This window comes from Daphnia carinata, chromosome 9, assembly GCF_022539665.2.
Source record: "Daphnia carinata strain CSIRO-1 chromosome 9, CSIRO_AGI_Dcar_HiC_V3, whole genome shotgun sequence".
NCBI lineage: Eukaryota > Metazoa > Arthropoda > Branchiopoda > Diplostraca > Daphniidae > Daphnia > Daphnia carinata.
This window is the reverse complement of record NC_081339.1, coordinates 6,138,367-6,155,303: the sequence shown is the minus strand read 5'-3', so window position 1 is coordinate 6,155,303 and position 16,937 is coordinate 6,138,367. Positions and strand designations below refer to the sequence as shown.

General features: G+C 37.4%; 3 protein-coding genes and 3 long non-coding RNA genes across 8 annotated transcripts in view; 2 read left to right on the top strand and 4 right to left on the bottom strand.

Annotated features, from left to right (window-relative positions):
- The first annotated feature begins 71 nt into the window (after window positions 1-71).
- LOC130698140 (uncharacterized) lies at window positions 72-769 on the top strand. Its single transcript, XR_009003205.1, has 3 exons — window positions 72-126; window positions 354-447; window positions 724-769. It is a non-coding gene; the product is annotated as an uncharacterized LOC130698140 (long non-coding RNA).
- Window positions 770-872: 103 nt separating this feature from the next.
- Window positions 873-2,005, top strand: LOC130698133 (uncharacterized). 2 transcript variants are annotated; one of them, XR_009003198.2, is made up of 6 exons: window positions 873-984; window positions 1,056-1,130; window positions 1,196-1,518; window positions 1,605-1,677; window positions 1,736-1,844; window positions 1,937-2,005. It is a non-coding gene; the product is annotated as an uncharacterized LOC130698133 (long non-coding RNA). The 2 variants fall into 2 exon arrangements; XR_009421796.1 differs by having other exon boundaries at window positions 1,736-1,838; window positions 1,937-2,004.
- Window positions 2,006-9,920: 7,915 nt separating this feature from the next.
- Window positions 9,921-10,686, bottom strand: LOC130698132 (uncharacterized). Its single transcript, XR_009421797.1, has 4 exons — window positions 10,485-10,686; window positions 10,332-10,405; window positions 10,111-10,266; window positions 9,921-10,050 (listed from the first exon to the last, which is right to left on the bottom strand). It is a non-coding gene; the product is annotated as an uncharacterized LOC130698132 (long non-coding RNA).
- Window positions 10,687-11,279: 593 nt separating this feature from the next.
- LOC130698058 (chymotrypsin BI-like) lies at window positions 11,280-13,234 on the bottom strand. The gene is made up of 8 exons (XM_057520852.2): window positions 13,010-13,234; window positions 12,715-12,889; window positions 12,471-12,655; window positions 12,307-12,402; window positions 12,090-12,235; window positions 11,747-12,015; window positions 11,584-11,671; window positions 11,280-11,516 (listed from the first exon to the last, which is right to left on the bottom strand). The coding sequence occupies exons 1-8, from the start codon at window positions 13,170-13,172 to the stop codon at window positions 11,418-11,420; spliced, it is 1,221 nt and encodes a 406-aa protein (XP_057376835.1). The 5' UTR covers window positions 13,173-13,234; the 3' UTR covers window positions 11,280-11,417.
- A 534-nt stretch (window positions 13,235-13,768) lies between these two features.
- LOC130698052 (brachyurin-like) lies at window positions 13,769-15,744 on the bottom strand. 2 transcript variants are annotated; one of them, XM_057520845.2, is made up of 8 exons: window positions 15,580-15,744; window positions 15,150-15,509; window positions 14,990-15,085; window positions 14,776-14,933; window positions 14,405-14,718; window positions 14,246-14,333; window positions 14,057-14,177; window positions 13,769-13,982 (listed from the first exon to the last, which is right to left on the bottom strand). In XM_057520845.2, the coding sequence occupies exons 1-7, from the start codon at window positions 15,707-15,709 to the stop codon at window positions 14,085-14,087; spliced, it is 1,239 nt and encodes a 412-aa protein (XP_057376828.2). In that variant the 5' UTR covers window positions 15,710-15,744; the 3' UTR covers window positions 13,769-13,982; window positions 14,057-14,084. The 2 variants fall into 2 exon arrangements, with proteins under 2 accessions (XP_057376828.2, XP_057376827.2); XM_057520844.2 differs by having other exon boundaries at window positions 13,769-14,177.
- A 1,088-nt stretch (window positions 15,745-16,832) lies between these two features.
- LOC132088322 (brachyurin-like) overlaps window positions 16,833-16,937 on the bottom strand; it is a gene marked incomplete at its 5' end in the record, with an annotated part of 1,676 nt that continues 1,571 nt past the window's right edge. Inside the window, one exon of the mRNA XM_059496985.1 lies at window positions 16,833-16,937. This exon is cut by the window's right edge and continues 53 nt beyond it. Coding sequence (XP_059352968.1) covers window positions 16,907-16,937 — 31 coding nt within the window.

The window sequence follows — 16,937 nt, the reverse complement described above, 5'->3', positions numbered from 1 at the left end:
ATTATGTGGCAACGTTGCTTGAGTTTTGTGAACCGCCATCGAACGCCATTTGCTAGTTCATTGTCGTGTGTGAAACTTGTGGTGTGCATCTGACGGGCGAAATATTGGACACATCAGGCAGCAATGGTAAAGTAATACTTGCGTGAATGTTTCGTCAAGAAAACAATGTTAACCAAAGACATGATCTAATTCTAACAAAAACATTGTTACACAAGAAACTTTAATTTGAGAATACCTAACGATATTTGAAACTCCTTTTCAAATTACAAAGTGAATGGTACATTAATAAGAAGAAACTATAAGAAGTAATTCCTTTCATGCTGAGTCATTGTTTGTTTCTCTCTAAATTTTAGGGAATATCACAAGTTGTTAACAAGATGTGGTGCCTTGGCCCTCAGTCTCTCTTCTCCATGCCAGATGGCCATTATGAAGGATTATAAATGTGTGGTAATATCATTCTTCCAATATTGCATTATTCTTTGCCATTATTTTCATCTCATACCATGAATGCAAGAATAGTTTATTTGCTTGCTATGATGGACGGTAACTTGTGTCCTTAAAAGTAAGCACGACAGGCACATTGAGATAATGGTTATTGCTACCTTCTTGCTTTTTAAAAAAGGCATCAAGCCAAACTGCTCAATCATGTAGTTAGGCTTTGTACTTTAAAAAAAAATTAGAATTAATGAAATAAAACAAAGATTGTCGTTTCAATCATTTCAGGATTGTCGAGACAAACATTGTGGTTCCTGCGGTTTCCTTAGTTAGGCAAGTCGTTTAATAATGCTTGATGTTACAACTATTTTTTAAATTATTTTTAATAAAAATTTTTTCATTCACGACATTTGCAGGTTCTGAGCACTAAGAAACGATTGTTGCTGATGTAGAGTTTTGTAACGGTGGACTCTACAGTCCATGACAGAAACAAGTAGGACAGAAAATTCCATCCCCATCGGAAAGAAATGGGGAGGTTTGCATTTTAAGGTTAGGTTAGAAACAAAACAGCAATAAATCGTTTGTTGTTACTACCTTTCATACATTGTTATCACAAATAGGAGCAGTACATATTGGCAGCCATGTAGTTTTGTAGTTGCTTCGAAGAATTTTTTTCCTTGTCTGGTGATTGGTTGGTAATGTTGCCCATTCTATTGTTAATTTTAATCTCTATGTTAATGCTATAAAACATTTATTTTAGGACTTTGAACACCTCCTATCCTTACAACCATGGAAGACTTGCAGAAACAAAAACGAACATATTTGCAACAAGTATTTTTTGTGACCATGAAACCAAAAATTGTTTATTTTTTAAAGCACCTATATTCAGAAGACATCTAGCGGAGGAATTGCTTGTTACTGAGTACTCTACTGAACTGTCAATTTCTTCGTTGTTAGGGGGCTACATCGAGTTTGGTTGCCTCGCGAATTGGAAATGTTTTGCCGAATCCCAGGATATCGCCATATTGTCACAATCGTTTCTCTCCTTAGAATGGTTACCAATGTGCAGTTGAATTCTAAAAGGTAAAAGCACAAGTTCTTGGTGAAAACCTGTTGTTTAGCATACCACACCATTAACAGCTTATTGAAAAGTTCTGCTTTGTTTCCAGGTTTTGTTTGGTGTGCTGTATTAAAGAACTGATGTTGGCACCAGCCTGGTGGAAAAAAGTCATTTCCAACGTGGTAGAATATTTATCTAGAATTGCATTAACATTCTAATTAAACACGAGAACTTTTCTAGGGTACAGGGAAACTTGGATTTATTTGGTGATAAAGAGTTGGATGGTTTTCCTAAAGTCAGTTTGAAATAACCTTTCAAAGCCTAAACTCATCTTCGTAGAAAGGTACTTGTAAGTAAACACGAAGCATTTTTTGCTAACTGTATCTAACCTAAATAATTTTTCGTTCAATAGTTGATGTTTGTTTTGTTTTTTAAATAAAGGTGGAAAGTAACACTGGATCTGTAAATGTTCTTGGTTTGGGGCAAGACATTGAATAAACTGATTATTGGATGGAAGACATGAAATTTCTACACTTTATTCATATTCCCCAAACGGTATTTAAAATTCAAAAATTGAAGTGCATATCTGGGCTCCCTTCTTTCTGTAGCCCCGTCTCCCCTTGACTTATAATAAGCCCGTAGGGGGTCATGCCCCTACTGTCGGTATATTTAAAAACAACATATACCACGGTTTGGAGGGCTCTGGCCGGAAAGGGGACGTGAGGGTCCGCTTAGTCCGATGATGTATTCACAGAGGGCGACGCGGCTACCCACAGATCCGAACTAAAGGTTAATCGCTCCAGTAAAAATGTTCCTAATCTTCGGCTCTTTTTCCGGCTTCTCTTAGCCAATCACCGGGTAATCTCCCCGGTGGGTCAACAAGGCAGTGTCTCCCCCTGCCTGGGTTGACGGCAACTTTTGAAAGGGCTATTATGCCTTTTTAAAGTTGCAAAAATGTTTCTAATGTGCAAAGCATTGTCAATAAATTTTTTTAAAAAAAAAATATTTTTTGCAATATATGTTTCTTTCATTCTCTGTTTACACTTTGTTTACATATTACTATCAGCTTTTTTTTATTTGGCTTTCTCAACTTACCTTTATTGTTTTTGCCACTTTTGAATGTAAGCATTGTTTTCATTGGATAATCGTTTATACTATCCTGGGATTCGAACCAAAGACCTTCTACATATTAGTCAAGCGCTCTACCACTGAGCTACCTAGAACTGTACATGATATTGTTCAATTAATAAAGCGTATCTACCTTTGCAGTTTAAACAAGGATATTTAGGAAGAAATTTTTGTTGTTTGTAACACTGTACTTGGCGTAATAGTAAAGCATTGGACTGGTTTGCTAAAGGTTAAAGGTTCGATCCCAAATACAGTTAATAGATATCCTTCTAAATAAAAACTCAATTGAAGTAAATATATATATTTTTTATTGTCCCTCCATCCTCCCTCAAATCCACCACTAATATTTACATTTTAAAATACAATACAATACAATACAAGACATACATACATACATACATAAATAACTAACAAGCTAGCTGCCACGCCACTAACAACTACACTAACTACGTCGCTATCGGAAAGATAGCGACCAAGGGGGACTGTCCGCTGACAAGTCCGGGCTGATGCAATGGTGGAGACCGTTGTGGAAACGCACATCCCGGGTCTCCACCACACATCGAGAAAAGGGAGTCCCTTTGGTGCGTTGCCTACAGCGCCTTACGGCGAATCTTGGGCAGTGGCAACTGCTCCACCTCATGGCAGATAGGCCATGAGGCAGAACAGCGCGGCCCGTCCCTATAAAGCTAAAAAAAAAAGGGGAGAAAAAGGGCGTGGCAGCCAGCGTGTTAATTAGCACAACAAGAACACTACAAAATACAAAGATACCATGAAGAACAGGCGATGACGTGGCGACCACGAGGCGACGGGCGAGGCGATGATGGCGCGACGGACGAGGCGATGATGGCGCGACGGACGAGGCGAAGACGGGGCGACGGGAGAGGCGAAGACGGGGCGAAAACGGGCGAGGCGAAGACGGGCGAAGGCGAAGAAGGCGCGACGGGCGAAGACTGGAGGAAAGATATGTGTTGGCTGGAAAGTAGCAATGAAAAGGCGGCCTGCTGAAATAGTGGTTGTTAACCGTTGACACATAGAGAAGCAGGCTGCTTTTTACGAGATTAAAACTTACAAGAAACGATGAGTGGTCCAAGAGCATAACAATGTCATGATGCATTGCAATCCATAGTTTTGTTTCGTTGGTAACCATCCTTCAGGGCCAGTATTCTTTGCACTTTTAATTCCACAGGCTAAAAAAAAGGCAAAGTCACATTAATTTCATACTGACTTCCAAAATATAAGTATAATACCTCACTCCTCAACACAAAATCTTGCCGCTTGAGCCCCTCAGTGATATGATGAGAAGACTGGGGAAAATGATGACGGTTCGGGGTTTGCAAAACCACATATGCTGTGTTTCTCAGACGAAACAGGACACAATGTATGGACAAAGAGTAGCAGAATGAAATTATGATGTTCCAACACATTTGACTTGTGTTGTTTATGACCCTCCTTCACCGTCAGCATCCTTTGCAGTTTAAGTTTCTGGAGCTGCATCTTAAAAACAGAATCATAAGCATTGCATTCTGACTGCCAAAATATAAATTTTATACCTATCAACGAACAATTGAATAGCATGATGAAAGCAAAATAATAAGTTGCAGACGTTTGTGGCTACGGCAGCTGACCACCTGACTAATTTTTGCACAGAAATAATCCATTTAATGTGATTCACTTGAACTACACAGAAGAATGAAAACTCGAAAATAGGAACCATACCATGAGATTTTATTATACTTTTCTTGGGAATGTAACACATAAAACAAATAATCAGACACCGGTTTCGCAGTTCACTGCTGATTCACTTGTCATTAAAAAACATAGGTTCATCTGCGCCATCTTTTGTCTTAATATATAACAAAAAATGAAAGTCGCACATAAATAAAACAAAATAAGCCCGACATAGTCGGCTGCGAAAATGATACGAATGACTGTAATAGCGGAAAAATGCCCTAAAATATATCCGCAACATTTTTACGTTAAATTGTATGTTAGCACCAAATAATAGTATTTAACAGTATTAAGCGTCGAATAAAATATGAGTAACAACTTTGTATCAGGAATTTCTACTGCAGACGGTCTACCAAACACTATAGCCACCTATTGGTAAGATATTCAGTTTTCTAATCATTCAAACGCCATAAGGTTCACGTGTAAAAGATATTAATTTTCGTAATCATTCCTTAATTTAGTTTAAAATACTTTATTCCGATTCGAAATTGAACGCTGATCACGAATATCGGCTTTGTTCTGACATTTAACTTAACAAAATGGAGAAAAACGAAGAAAATGACCGTGGGAAAATTGCCTCCAAAACCGTCAAAAATTGACCATCGTTGAATTGCTTGAAAATGACAGAATATACTGAAAATTTAATGCTGATTCAGGGAAAATTGCTATTTTTTTCATAACATCAACCGTTTTGGAAATACACCGAATTTAAAAACTACTGGCGCGCCAGTACACTACAGCGCTAGCGTGACACATCAAAGTTATTCAATCCTATGTATTTCCAAAACGGTTGACGTTATGGAAAAAATAGCAATTTTCTCGGAATCAGCATCAAATTTTCAGTATATTCTGTCATTTTCAAGCAAATTCCAACGATGGTCAATTTTTGACGGTTTTGGAGGCAATTTTCCCACGGTCATTTTCTTCGTTTTTTCTCCATTTTGTTAAGCCCAATGTCAAAACAAAGCTGATATTCGGGATCAGCGTTCAATTTCGCATCGGAATAATGTATTTTAAACTAAATATAGCAAGGATTACGAAAATTGGTATCTTTAACACGTGAACCTTATGGCATTTGAAGTATTAGAAGTGGAAGTTGCTACAGACCTTACCCTAGCCCCGGACGATCGCTGAAACCCAATGTAGAAAACTGAATATCTTACCAATAGGTGGCTATAGTGTTTGGGAGACCGTCTGCAGTAGAAATTCCTGATACAAAGTTGTTACTCATATTTTATTAGACGCTTAATACTGTTAAATACTATTATTTGGTGCTAACATATAATTTGACGCAAAAATTTTGGGGATATGTTTTAGGGCATTTTCCGCTATTAAAGTTAGCACTTGAAACACTTAAATAATTTCATAAAAATTTTATATGTTAAACAGGAATAAACCGTTAATAACTCAGTATCGAATAAAAAAAAGTCAGGAAAATAGTTGTTAAACTATTAGTTAAGATTGACTATACGTTTATTATTGATGATGACAGATCGGGGAATTCAACACAGATGCCGAAAAAGAAAGAATGAACTTGAAGAGGAATGAATAATATCCAGTTGAAGCGGAAAGAGTTTTCGATGTCTTGAATCGGCATTTCTTTTCTTTTTTATATTGTGAACTGACAAACGAATAGCTAAATGTTGAAAGCTAATGGGAAAGAAAACGTCAACACTTTAGTGAATTCACGAGACAATGAAAGTAGTTAATTAGTTTCTTACAAACGGATAAACATATAGGCCGGTTTCCAAAATGCGTTTCACTTAAACGGATCACCAACAATGTGATCAGAATTGGTATGGGCAACAAACAATGGCTTAATTGTTAATGTAAATTTATACCATTTCATAGATCAAAGGTGGAAGGACAACTGAAAGCTCAACTCATCAGCCTAAAATCCATACAACTCTTTGTTGTAGAATGTTACAACCACCCATTCTTGCAATAATATCTAACGAAAATATCTGTCAGAAAGAAATGTCAACAATATTATTTCCTTAATGAGCTATTGACCTGACTAAGTCATAAATCCCAATCCAGTCATTGAATAACCCTAAGGCTGCAAAAGCGATGGCATTGTAAACCACAACCTTTGATTTTTAACTCATTACTTGGTTTTATTAGTCCAATTCCAACGTCATAGCATTGTCCATTAATTATCCTATGAAAAATGAAATTGTTATGTTTCAACAACCCACAATCTTTCTAGCTTATTGGTTTACAATAATTTTTTTCATACCATCCCTTGAAATACATGTTTCAATTTTCCACATACCAATCACTAGTTCTTTTAACAACTTTGCTATTCTGATCTATCTGTAAAAAAATATTAATCCCACCAATTACATCTTCGAGTATTTTTGGAAATAAGTGTTTATTCATACCTTTGAGTTCTAAACCCACTCAACAAAGCTGTATTCAAAGCAACATACAATGTATTTTGCATGCTAAAATCAAATTTACCAGCTGTTTATGTTACTCAATCTTATCAAGCCTAGCCTGTAAGACAATATTCGGTAAGATGACACTTGGATTAGTTATTAATATTTAATACCTGCAGAATGTGACTGACGTATTGAACCCCCATCAAGTTTTCATCGGGTTATTAAAACGGGATGAATCGCACAACCAAACTAGATAAATCATTATACCATTCGCATTTTCCAGAACACTAATCCATGTTCAAAACAAAACAGACAAAAATCAAATCAATTAATCTTGTGTAAAAGATTAGTGTTAATAAAAATACATCAACCAATTACTAACTGTAATACCAATGTTAGCTAGACTACATAATCTAAATACAAACATCCCTACCCAGTGCAGCTAACTAATGCAGTAAAAGAACCACGGGGCACAGATGTAGCGAAAGTGCATGCCCATGCAAGGTGAAACCATAACCCAGTGCTCGAAGGGAAAATAAGTGGGGAAAAAGGAATTGCAGGGTAACAGACAAAACATACAGATAACAGTTTAAAAACGAAATAAATGACAATTTAGCAATACTTAACTGAATCATCGTCCAATTTTTCACACAGCTAATAACCTCCAATGGTGCTTTTACCTCTTCTGTAGACACAAATAAAAGAATAAAATTCGACTAATCTTTAAAATTATGGGGGTAGGTACTTCACAATCTTTAGATGATGCTGCCGTCGAGTCTCTTTGTCAATGGTCCTACACGGTAATGTCTGCAACCCACCTGTTTCCATTGAAAAAGAAATAAAAAAACCATAGATAACATCAATCAACAATTTAGCATTTAAAAATTGAATACCTTTCACCATTGACGATGATTCCGATAGATCCATCTACAACCCTCGAAAATTCAGCAATTTCCCTCATGGGTACTGTCAACACTCCTAAACACAGACACAAGGAAACCACAAAAAAAAACTTTAAAACTTAAAAGGTAAATTCCTTGCAATCCTTGACAATCTTGGTGGCTCATGCATTTGGTCCAGTCCCCTCCACGATGTTTTGCTACTCGTACTACATATAAATATTTAAAAAAAAGTTTTATTTGAAATAATAAAAAAATCTTTCAAATTCTTCCTTGAATTCCATACCAACCCCACAGCGATCCTTGTAATTTTTCCTCAGTGGTGCAATAACCCTCCTAAATATTTAAAAACCAAATGTTTAGGCATTTAAATATATAAGGTAAAAACCTGTCAAATCCTTAGTAATTAACCTAGTAATCCCGGCGGCGACCCTCATTGTCCAGTTTACTTCAGTAGTGTCGTGGATTCCCCTACATACATAAAAACCAAAACATCAATTAATACTCAAATTATTTTAAAAATACCTTAGACTTAAGCAATAAATTTGATGACACGGCAGCAATTCTTATCACCCAACCATCATCTTCAGTAGTCCTGTCTCCCTCAATATATTTTTTTTTTAATGTGTTTAGAAAAATTAATTGTTATGGTATATACCTTGCAAATTCTTTGCGCTTTACGCTGATCTAATTGTTCTGGTGGCAATCTGCGGCATCCAATTTCCTCTTCAGCTCGCTACTTAATGATCAAAGAGAACAGAAAAAAAAATGGTTTAATTTAAATTAACATGTGCAGTAATTACAATCAAATTTAATTACAAGTTCCTGAAAACAAAAATGGATTAGTTATTTTGCAGTTGGGTAGGTGTTTAAGATTGGTGGAGCATTTGCAAGTTGTGAACAATAATTAAAATGGAATTGCTTGGAAATGTTTTGCGAACGAACACTACAGGTAAGTGAAGGAAAATGGCCGAGGTAATGTTGTGCAACCAGAACGAGTGACATGCAATACGACTTTACTTTAAGTAACACTAGTCTTAACTTAAACTTACATTTACTTATCCTTACCTTAATCTACATATATCTATTGCATCTAAACTTATCGTACTACCCAACTTAACACAATTTAACAACTAAATGAAACCAGTGCAAAGGCTAAACCAACTGCTGGTGCGTTGTGAGTGCGTAACTGATACATCTACTAGTTACGAAACCAAACTGCACGTGCAATAGTTCTGTGAATCACTACACCGGGATTGTAAGCAATGAATCTCCACTTATGCACAGCGTGGTGGTGAACAAAGTACTGAGCTATTTCCTATTTTTTTGTCTTCCTTTTCTTCTTTTTGTGAATTGCCCGAGGTTATTCAACTGTTTTAGTGCTTGGAAACACATTAGGTCAATCGATGGGGAATGGCCATAACCTCGGGCTCACCTGGAAATAAAAATTTGTCCTTTAACCGGTCGACCTTCAGAATTAGGTTGCTCTACCCTACACTCGACTTCCGGGATAGCAGTAATGTGGTACGTGTCTGCGAGTATTTAAGGCGGTGTTGATCGCTAAATTCTAACATTCATACGAAGTCCTTCCTCGGCATTTGTACAACAATTTGGACACCACCTTAAGACGCTAAGGCTGTTGGGTAAGTTAGATTGCTATTAAATAATTACATTATGTTTAACTTATGCAGTAATTGCGAATGTATCATTTATGTTAAAACTAAGTTATCTTTTAGTAAAATCTGTAAATATTTGTAATCAATTAGTTACCAATAGAAATCCCTTTCTTTCAAATAGACTTGTGCGTCAATCCTGTTTTTGTGAAGAGTTGCCTAAAGTACTTTACAATGGCCATTCTAAATGCAGCAAATGATCTGAATATTGTTTTTTCCACTTATTATTTTTAACATGTAAAAATATTATATTAAATATACCGTGCCAATGGGCGTTTATAACTGCTTAGGAGTGCAGCATATTATCTTCTACTTCCAATTCACGTAACGATTTTCCAGGCCTGGTATGAACAGTAACAGTGCAATGGTTTATATATTCCATTAATATATTATATCCATGATCAAGTATGTTGAAAAAAAATATAAAAACTCCTACCAACTCCATCGAATTGTCTAACTGCTAAAATTGCAATAAGCACTATTCCAGTTACATTTAGTTGCATAAATATTTATTGGATTGTAAATCCTAGAACTTGTGTGCAACTTTGTAACTTTCATTCAGAAATTAAAATGGAAGTATTTTAATAAACATGTATCTTTTGAACCATGCAACCAAAATGATTTACAATTACCACGTTTGCTCGATATTTGCAAAGGCTTCTATGGAAATAGAAATTAGCCAGCTTATAGAATTATGTAACAGAAAACAATCACCGCGTATGGTTTAAGGCACGAACGACAAACTGAAATTAATGAATATTTCAACAGAGGAAGTTATGGATTCTGTAAATTGTAAAGCTCACCAATGTTAAAGGTGAAAAGTGCACCATCGGTAATTTGGCGAGCAATCAAGAAATATCCCTGGACTAATTCCATGAATTGGGAAATAGCATCAGGAACTAATAGGAAAATACATGACATCTTTATGGCCCATTCTCAAAGTTGTAAAACCCCTAGTCCTAAGGGGAAAAAAAATCAGACATAGAATGGAAATCACTATGTAACATAAAATTGATTTGCCTACCCAAAATTATCTTGTATGAAATCCTGGTGGCGCTCAATGGTTCAGCATTCTTGAAGCTCAAACACATTTTGTACCTACCAAGAAAGAGCAAACAAAGCTAACTACATGCTTTGTTCATCACAATTGCAGAAAAGCAAAGTGATTTGTGCATACTTAAAATTTTGTTTTGATTGCCATCAGTGTTTTATTTAAGTTTCCATATTTTTTAGAAGGGGGTGACGCGAAGTGGAATCCATTACTGACCTATGATGGGGAAACGTGTCAGACAGCACAATAGACCAAGAATCGAATCCTTTTGTGGTATGTGCTTACATTTGGATGCTTTTAAATCGTTAGTTTAAACCAAAAATTAAGGTAGATTAACAAGCACGTTTTTTCACTTTAAAAAATTTATGTACGTTAAGCTTTATTATTTACGAAAATGCAAGAATTTACTTATACCATGCTAGGAATGCAAGTGCGTACGTTACATAGGACATGCGACTAAAACGTTTGCTTTACTACACATTGTTGCCTGGCAAAGTACTGCCTATAAGGACTATTTTATTTTATTTTTTAATGGACGTCATGGCCATGGCACCATCTAGCGGGGAACCATACGCATCGCTCTTTTTTCTTCCTTCCGACTTTTTTTTTCACGATAATAACAAAACAAATATATCGAAGTCATAAATATTTAGTTTTAGATGGTGAGAAACCAGTGACCGGATACATGGCCGCAGCGACCTTATCTCTATCGTGGTCCAATACTGATTCTTTTTTATCTCGATGTTTTCGGACTGATGTCACATTCATGTCTGCCCGTCTTCTTTTATTTGATATGAAGCACTCACGTAAATCCACAAGTTTTACCTACAATGTGTTACTTATTTTTCAACATAAAACTAGCTGTTAAATATTAGAAATTGCTTATGAAAAAGTGCTGGTGAGAATGAATATACTTGTAAATGTCATTGCCAATCCAGTGTTAACCGACTGCATTTATATTATATAAATTGACAAATAGTTGTCGATAATTTTTTTAATGCATTCCGTAGATTATAACATAATTTTTTCCAGGTGTTGTTTAAATTCAAAACTTTCGTTTTAGGGCTCAGGAACGTACCCGATGCATCCGGGAACGCTGGCGGGATATTCACAATTGCACGTGACATAGTAAAAGATGGTGCCAGCAACAGGGCAATCCTAAAGATACATGCAAAAATGAATATTAAGAAGAAACATTCAATAACTATATTCTAAAAATACTTACATAAAGATAAGCGATCCCGTTAGAGCAGTAATAAAAGTATTTGGTACACTGGACATCCGGGACTGGATAAAGGCCGTTTTCTCGGTTTCTATTTCCACGAAATGCCATTATCAAAATTTAGCTTCTAATTGATTGGAAACCAATATTTGAAAAATGTCTTTACCTGCAACTGAATACATTGGGATCTTCGGTCGTTGTTGTCGGTGTAGTAGTAGTACGCTGAGTGGTTGGGGCGGCAGTTGTCGGTCTTTGGCGAGGTGGAATACCAGTCTGGTTGTGGATCCAATCGACATAGTTGCGGACACGGGCATACAGATTGGGTTTGCTGGAACTCTGGCAACTGCTGGTCTTATCACCGAACCACGCAACACCAATAACAAACCATTCCTGTTCATCTTCTCGGTAGTCGTTCATTGGACCACCATCATCTCCCTTTTCATTTCATTTGTAAAAAGAAATTGAAGTTCACGGATCAAAAACATATTCAAATGATTCAACTGCATTACGTAACAATAGCGGCGTCCTTGAGTTCCATCACCGCAGATAATTTTATCATTTGAAAAAGGACCCACATCGGCAGCTGGTTCGCATGTCGCGTGTGAAATGACTGTGGTGCCAACTTGACGGAGAACAGGGCTTAATCCACTGTCAGCTGTGCAAAATATTGATAGAATTGATTGCGTTAATTATTAACTTCGTTGAATATGTATAATTTGAAAATACGTGTGCTAGAGTAATTTCCCCATCCAGTCAAAAGTACTGGGTCACCAACTTGATCAGGATCGTCAGAGTAAGGCAATCTTGTCGGTTGGATCCATTCTATTAAACAGAAAATAACAAATCAAATCAAAGTGGCTAAAGCTCAATTTTGCTACTTAATTACTTACGATTAAAAACGACGTCCTGTGGCAATTTGATGAGAGAAATGTCATCTTCCACCTTGCCGATATACCAGCCAGGATAATTGATGGATTGAGCAGCTGAACCTGTCAGAGTGTAAGTTACTCGATGTTGATCTGTGCTGCCAGGAGTGACATCATGAGCTCCCAATGATACGTCAACTTTAATGGCCCTATTTGAAAAACATTTGTAAATACCATGAACTAGTACGAAATGCATTTTAAACCTTACCCAACGGTGCAATGAGCAGCTGTCAAGATCCAACGTTCGCTGATGAGTGTTCCACCACACTTGGCAACGTCGCCATTCCAGAATTCCACTTCCAAATAAGCCATGAAACCGAACTCGTTGGGTGTCACTTCTTGCCCACCGACAATCCTCTCCTCATTGCTGGGCTCAGGTGATTCTGAAATACCATTATTATGTAATTTTACTTTACTCTATCAACATTGAATCCGCTACGAAACGTTATTACATCCAATAACTCGTCTTAAGAACAGTTACGTAATGACGAACGTTGTCTTACCTGATTTGACTGATAGGTGATATCTCGAAGAGTGCCTTGACAGAATGGAACTAAGAGCAAATGCTGGACATTGCGTCACCTTGCTGTTGAAAGCTTCCACGTTAATCGAAGCGAAAATGAAACAAGCGAAGAGAGTCAATGCGACTCGTTGGTCCGACAACATGATTGCCTTGTGCTTTGCTCCCTGTCGATTGAAAATTTCAGGCCACAATGATTTCGATAATGCAGCGTCTTCTGATTTATACTTGCGTTGTGGGTTTGACTGATTACTGCCTTGTGGGGCATAGTTCAGAATAGGCAGCAGGATAAAGAGCACCCACTCACGAATTTTCAAATGTCACCTGTCAAATTGATAAGACAAAACTGTTACGAACAAAAAGAAAACTCAAGCAACAATGTAAATGTTGCAACATGATTTCTTACCTAAAAATCGAATTGAAGGCGAAGAAGTTGTTTAAATTATCCCCGCAAATAAATTAGATATGCCGTTCAAGGCTTCACATAGTGTTAAATGCAAAATAAATCAAGGATTTCGAAGTGCTTAGGCCTCGACTTTTTCCTTAAGATTCCATTGGTGACGGCTTGATTTTAGATAACTGTTGCGTTTATCAGTCTAACAAATATAGGCCAGGCGTCGCCACAAACTGTTTTCGAAAATCCCCATACTCAGATTGACGTTTAAACTTTAAGTCTACAATCAGCGTAGCTTAGAATAAGTACGTTTGTGAAAGGAATAAGAAAATCACCGACAAAGGAACGTCATTTAGCAGCAAACCGCATGGTTCGACTAGTAAATTTCAGATTGAAATATATCGCATGTACAAATGCTTTGTTTGGGTTCAACATAAGAATACACATTGATTACGTGCCGAAATCCGGGTATGGCCAATATCTTGGAGGAAACTTTTAATGTCGTCTTAGTCAGTTGATTGACTATTAATTTAAATATCAGCCATACTTTTTTTTTAGTAAACTACAGAAAAAACAAAAAGATAATCTAGCTGTTAAATCAGTTAACAGATAAATTCTACAGTTCGCTGAGGTTACAGTTTAGATCACGAGGCAATGAAATTTATCACTCGACTTCGTTCCAACATCCGGCCACATTCGTTGAATAGTCGCATTCGCACAGCACTTCATTGAAAACGGTCCCAGCATCAGGACACACCTACAGAACATTGAGCATATTGATTTTGTGCAATCTCAATAGCTGCATGATATCAACATTCTACTCACGTATTCGTAGGCGTAATCGTTGGAACAATAAAAGAATGTTTGAGAGCAATCGTCCCACGGGTTAGGATACACTCCGTTCGGTTTCCCTCTGCCATTCATTTAAATAAATGCAACTCTCAATCGAACACACATGCATTGAACTTATGCTACGAGACATACTTGCAATCAAATCCGGATGGATTGGTCGTTGGAGTAGGTGTAGTTGTCGGAGTCGTTGTAGTGGTCTGGGTTGTTGTAGTAGGTCGTGTTGTAGTAGTAGTTGTTGTTGTAGTCGTCGTTGTGACAGGTCTGGGAGTTGGCACGATATCTGTGTTGTTGTAAATCCAATTGACGTAGTAACTGACTCGCGTGTAAATGTTGGGCAGTCGTGAATTTTGGCAATCGTTGCTCTTGTCTCCCATCCAAGCGATACCGACAACAGAGTACGTTCCCCAGTACGAATCGTAAAAGTTCATCGGTCCACCATCATCGCCCTGAGATTTTATCATTTAATTTCCAAGGAAAACAAGGAAAAATGTGTTATGAGTTACGTAGCAGAAGCGGCGGCCTTGAGATCCATCGCTGCAAATGATTTTGTCTCCTGAAAAAAATCCCACTCCTGATTGCTGTTGGCATTGGCCAGTTGTGCCCTCTGATGATATGACCGTCGTCAATGTTTTTCTTAAATAGGTACTAAATCCACTATCAGCTGATGCAAAAATTGCAATTAATTTAATGAAAACAAAGTATTTTGAACTGACTTACGAGTGCTGGAATAATTGCCCCATCCAAGGAGCGTAACTGGCTTGCCAAGTTGGTTAGGATCGTCTGCATATGGAAGACAAGCCGGTCGGACATAATCTTTGGAAGAAGTTCAGACGTCGACATAAAAAAAATGTAAATCAAATTATGGTTAAATGCATACCTGAGAAGGTTGCAGCAACAGGTAGTTCGATGATTGCTATGTCGTTCTCCACATCGCCATAACCCCAGGACGGATGAACAATCCACTTACGAGTGGTGAACTCTTGTCGGTTGGCATCGGTGCTGGTTACGGTAATATCGTGAGCGCCCAAAATGACAGTAATGCTAATGGCGCCGAATGTACAATGGGCGGCCGTTAAAATCCAGCGACCGTCGATAACTGTACCTCCACACATGGCCGAATCTCCACTCCAAAAGTTAATCCGCAGAAAGGCCATCCAAGGAAACTCGTTGGGATTCGCCACCGAGCCGGCAACGATACGCGAACTCATTTGATTAGCAACACCACATTGCACGTTGGCTGTAAGATATCAAACGAAATAAAATTTTTCCATGCAAATTAATGTTATTGTGCTACAATAATAACAAACCTTTCGGCTCCTGCGGAAATACGACTCCTCGGGCGGACAATAAATCCGTTTTACACGGATAAAATTCTCCCGTCTGTCCGAGAACAGCAGGCAAGGTTACGAGGGCAAATGCTAGAAAAGCCAGTTTCATTTTCGGTAATACAGCAAATATGCAAGATCCAATTCTCGATATGTAACTAACGAGGGAATAGAATCAAGTGGTTTTGTGGGGTTACTGAAACGCGGACGCTTATATATACGGAAGCTGATGACGGAATGTAATTTACATCAGTTGATTTCTTATCATTGCAGGTTACTACGCCATTAGGGTCATGATACATACCGACGAATTAAGGTGAAGGTCTTAAGGATTCGACGACCCCATTAAGACCCTTCGACGGTCATAATTCATCTTCCAGTTGGCATTGGAACCTAAGCCTAATTTTCATATCTCTGTGGCAAGAAGTTGGTACTTACCCATATTAAATCCATCACAGCATTTGTGCAACATGTGTAAAATTTGGAAGATTAACTTCTGCTGTTGAGTTTTCATGCTGACTCCATGGATTGAGCCATAGCATGAGATTAATTAGGCATACTTCAAATATCATCAGTAAGGCAAGTAATCCTTCCAATTTCTCAATCTCGCTGCATTTTAACAGCCCTAAGATCCTGTTGCCATACAGGATATGAGACTTGGTTGCTGTAAACTAACAGATAAGAAACAACAAACTGACAAGATTGACACCACAAATGTAGATAACCTGGGGGGAAAATCTTACAAATTCTGGATAGGTTATGTAAAGGTATCGAAAAAGGTCTTAGGTCTGTGACTCATCTTTAGAAATATTCATTAAAGATATCTTATTGCGCAATCTGCACCGGACATTAGTTATGCAAAAAAAACTTAACGTTTACTATATCATATTACCTTTTCAAAGAATTCAACATTCAAAATTGAAAGGCATATTTGTTTGAAAGGGGAAAAAAATGAGGGCACAACTGATAACCACGAGGAAACAACAATGGCAGCAATTGTGCGTACCCTGGGGCCAACGGTGCTGCATTTTTGCAAAATTGGCAGAAACAAAAGAGCAACGCTTCGCGGATAATTTCTTTATTTATATTTAAAAATAAAAAAGAGTAAAAAAACAAAATAAACCCGAAAAATTAAACAAATACCGGGAATACTGTTAGCAATTGTAATGTATACGTCAAGCAGTTAGCATTAATAATTCCGATAACAGGAAGGCCAGAGATAACGATTTATTTTAAAGCATTATTTTCAAATGTCATACATTTATATGCATACGGATTATAGTTATGGATTGAAAGCACGAAATGGGGGCTAGACTCCACAAGCTGGAACATTATAGGGA

Excerpts from the sequence above, each read along its gene's own strand:
- LOC130698058 (XM_057520852.2), bottom strand. The coding sequence starts at position 13,172 with ATGTTGTCGGACCAACGAGTCGCATTGACTCTCTTCGCTTGTTTCATT. Across the intron at positions 12,890-13,009 it reads TCACCTATCAGTCAAATCAG|AATCACCTGAGCCCAGCAAT; the intron begins GTAAGACAACGT and ends ATGGTATTTCAG. Across the intron at positions 12,403-12,470 it reads ACAGGACGTCGTTTTTAATC|AATGGATCCAACCGACAAGA; the intron begins GTAAGTAATTAA and ends TCTGTTTAATAG.
- LOC130698052 (XM_057520844.2), bottom strand. The coding sequence starts at position 15,709 with ATGAAACTGGCTTTTCTAGCATTTGCCCTCGTAACCTTGCCTGCTGTT. Across the intron at positions 14,934-14,989 it reads GGGCAATTATTCCAGCACTC|CTGATAGTGGATTTAGTACC; the intron begins GTAAGTCAGTTC and ends TTTTTGCATCAG. Across the intron at positions 14,334-14,404 it reads CCATCCGGATTTGATTGCAA|AGGGAAACCGAACGGAGTGT; the intron begins GTATGTCTCGTA and ends AATGAATGGCAG.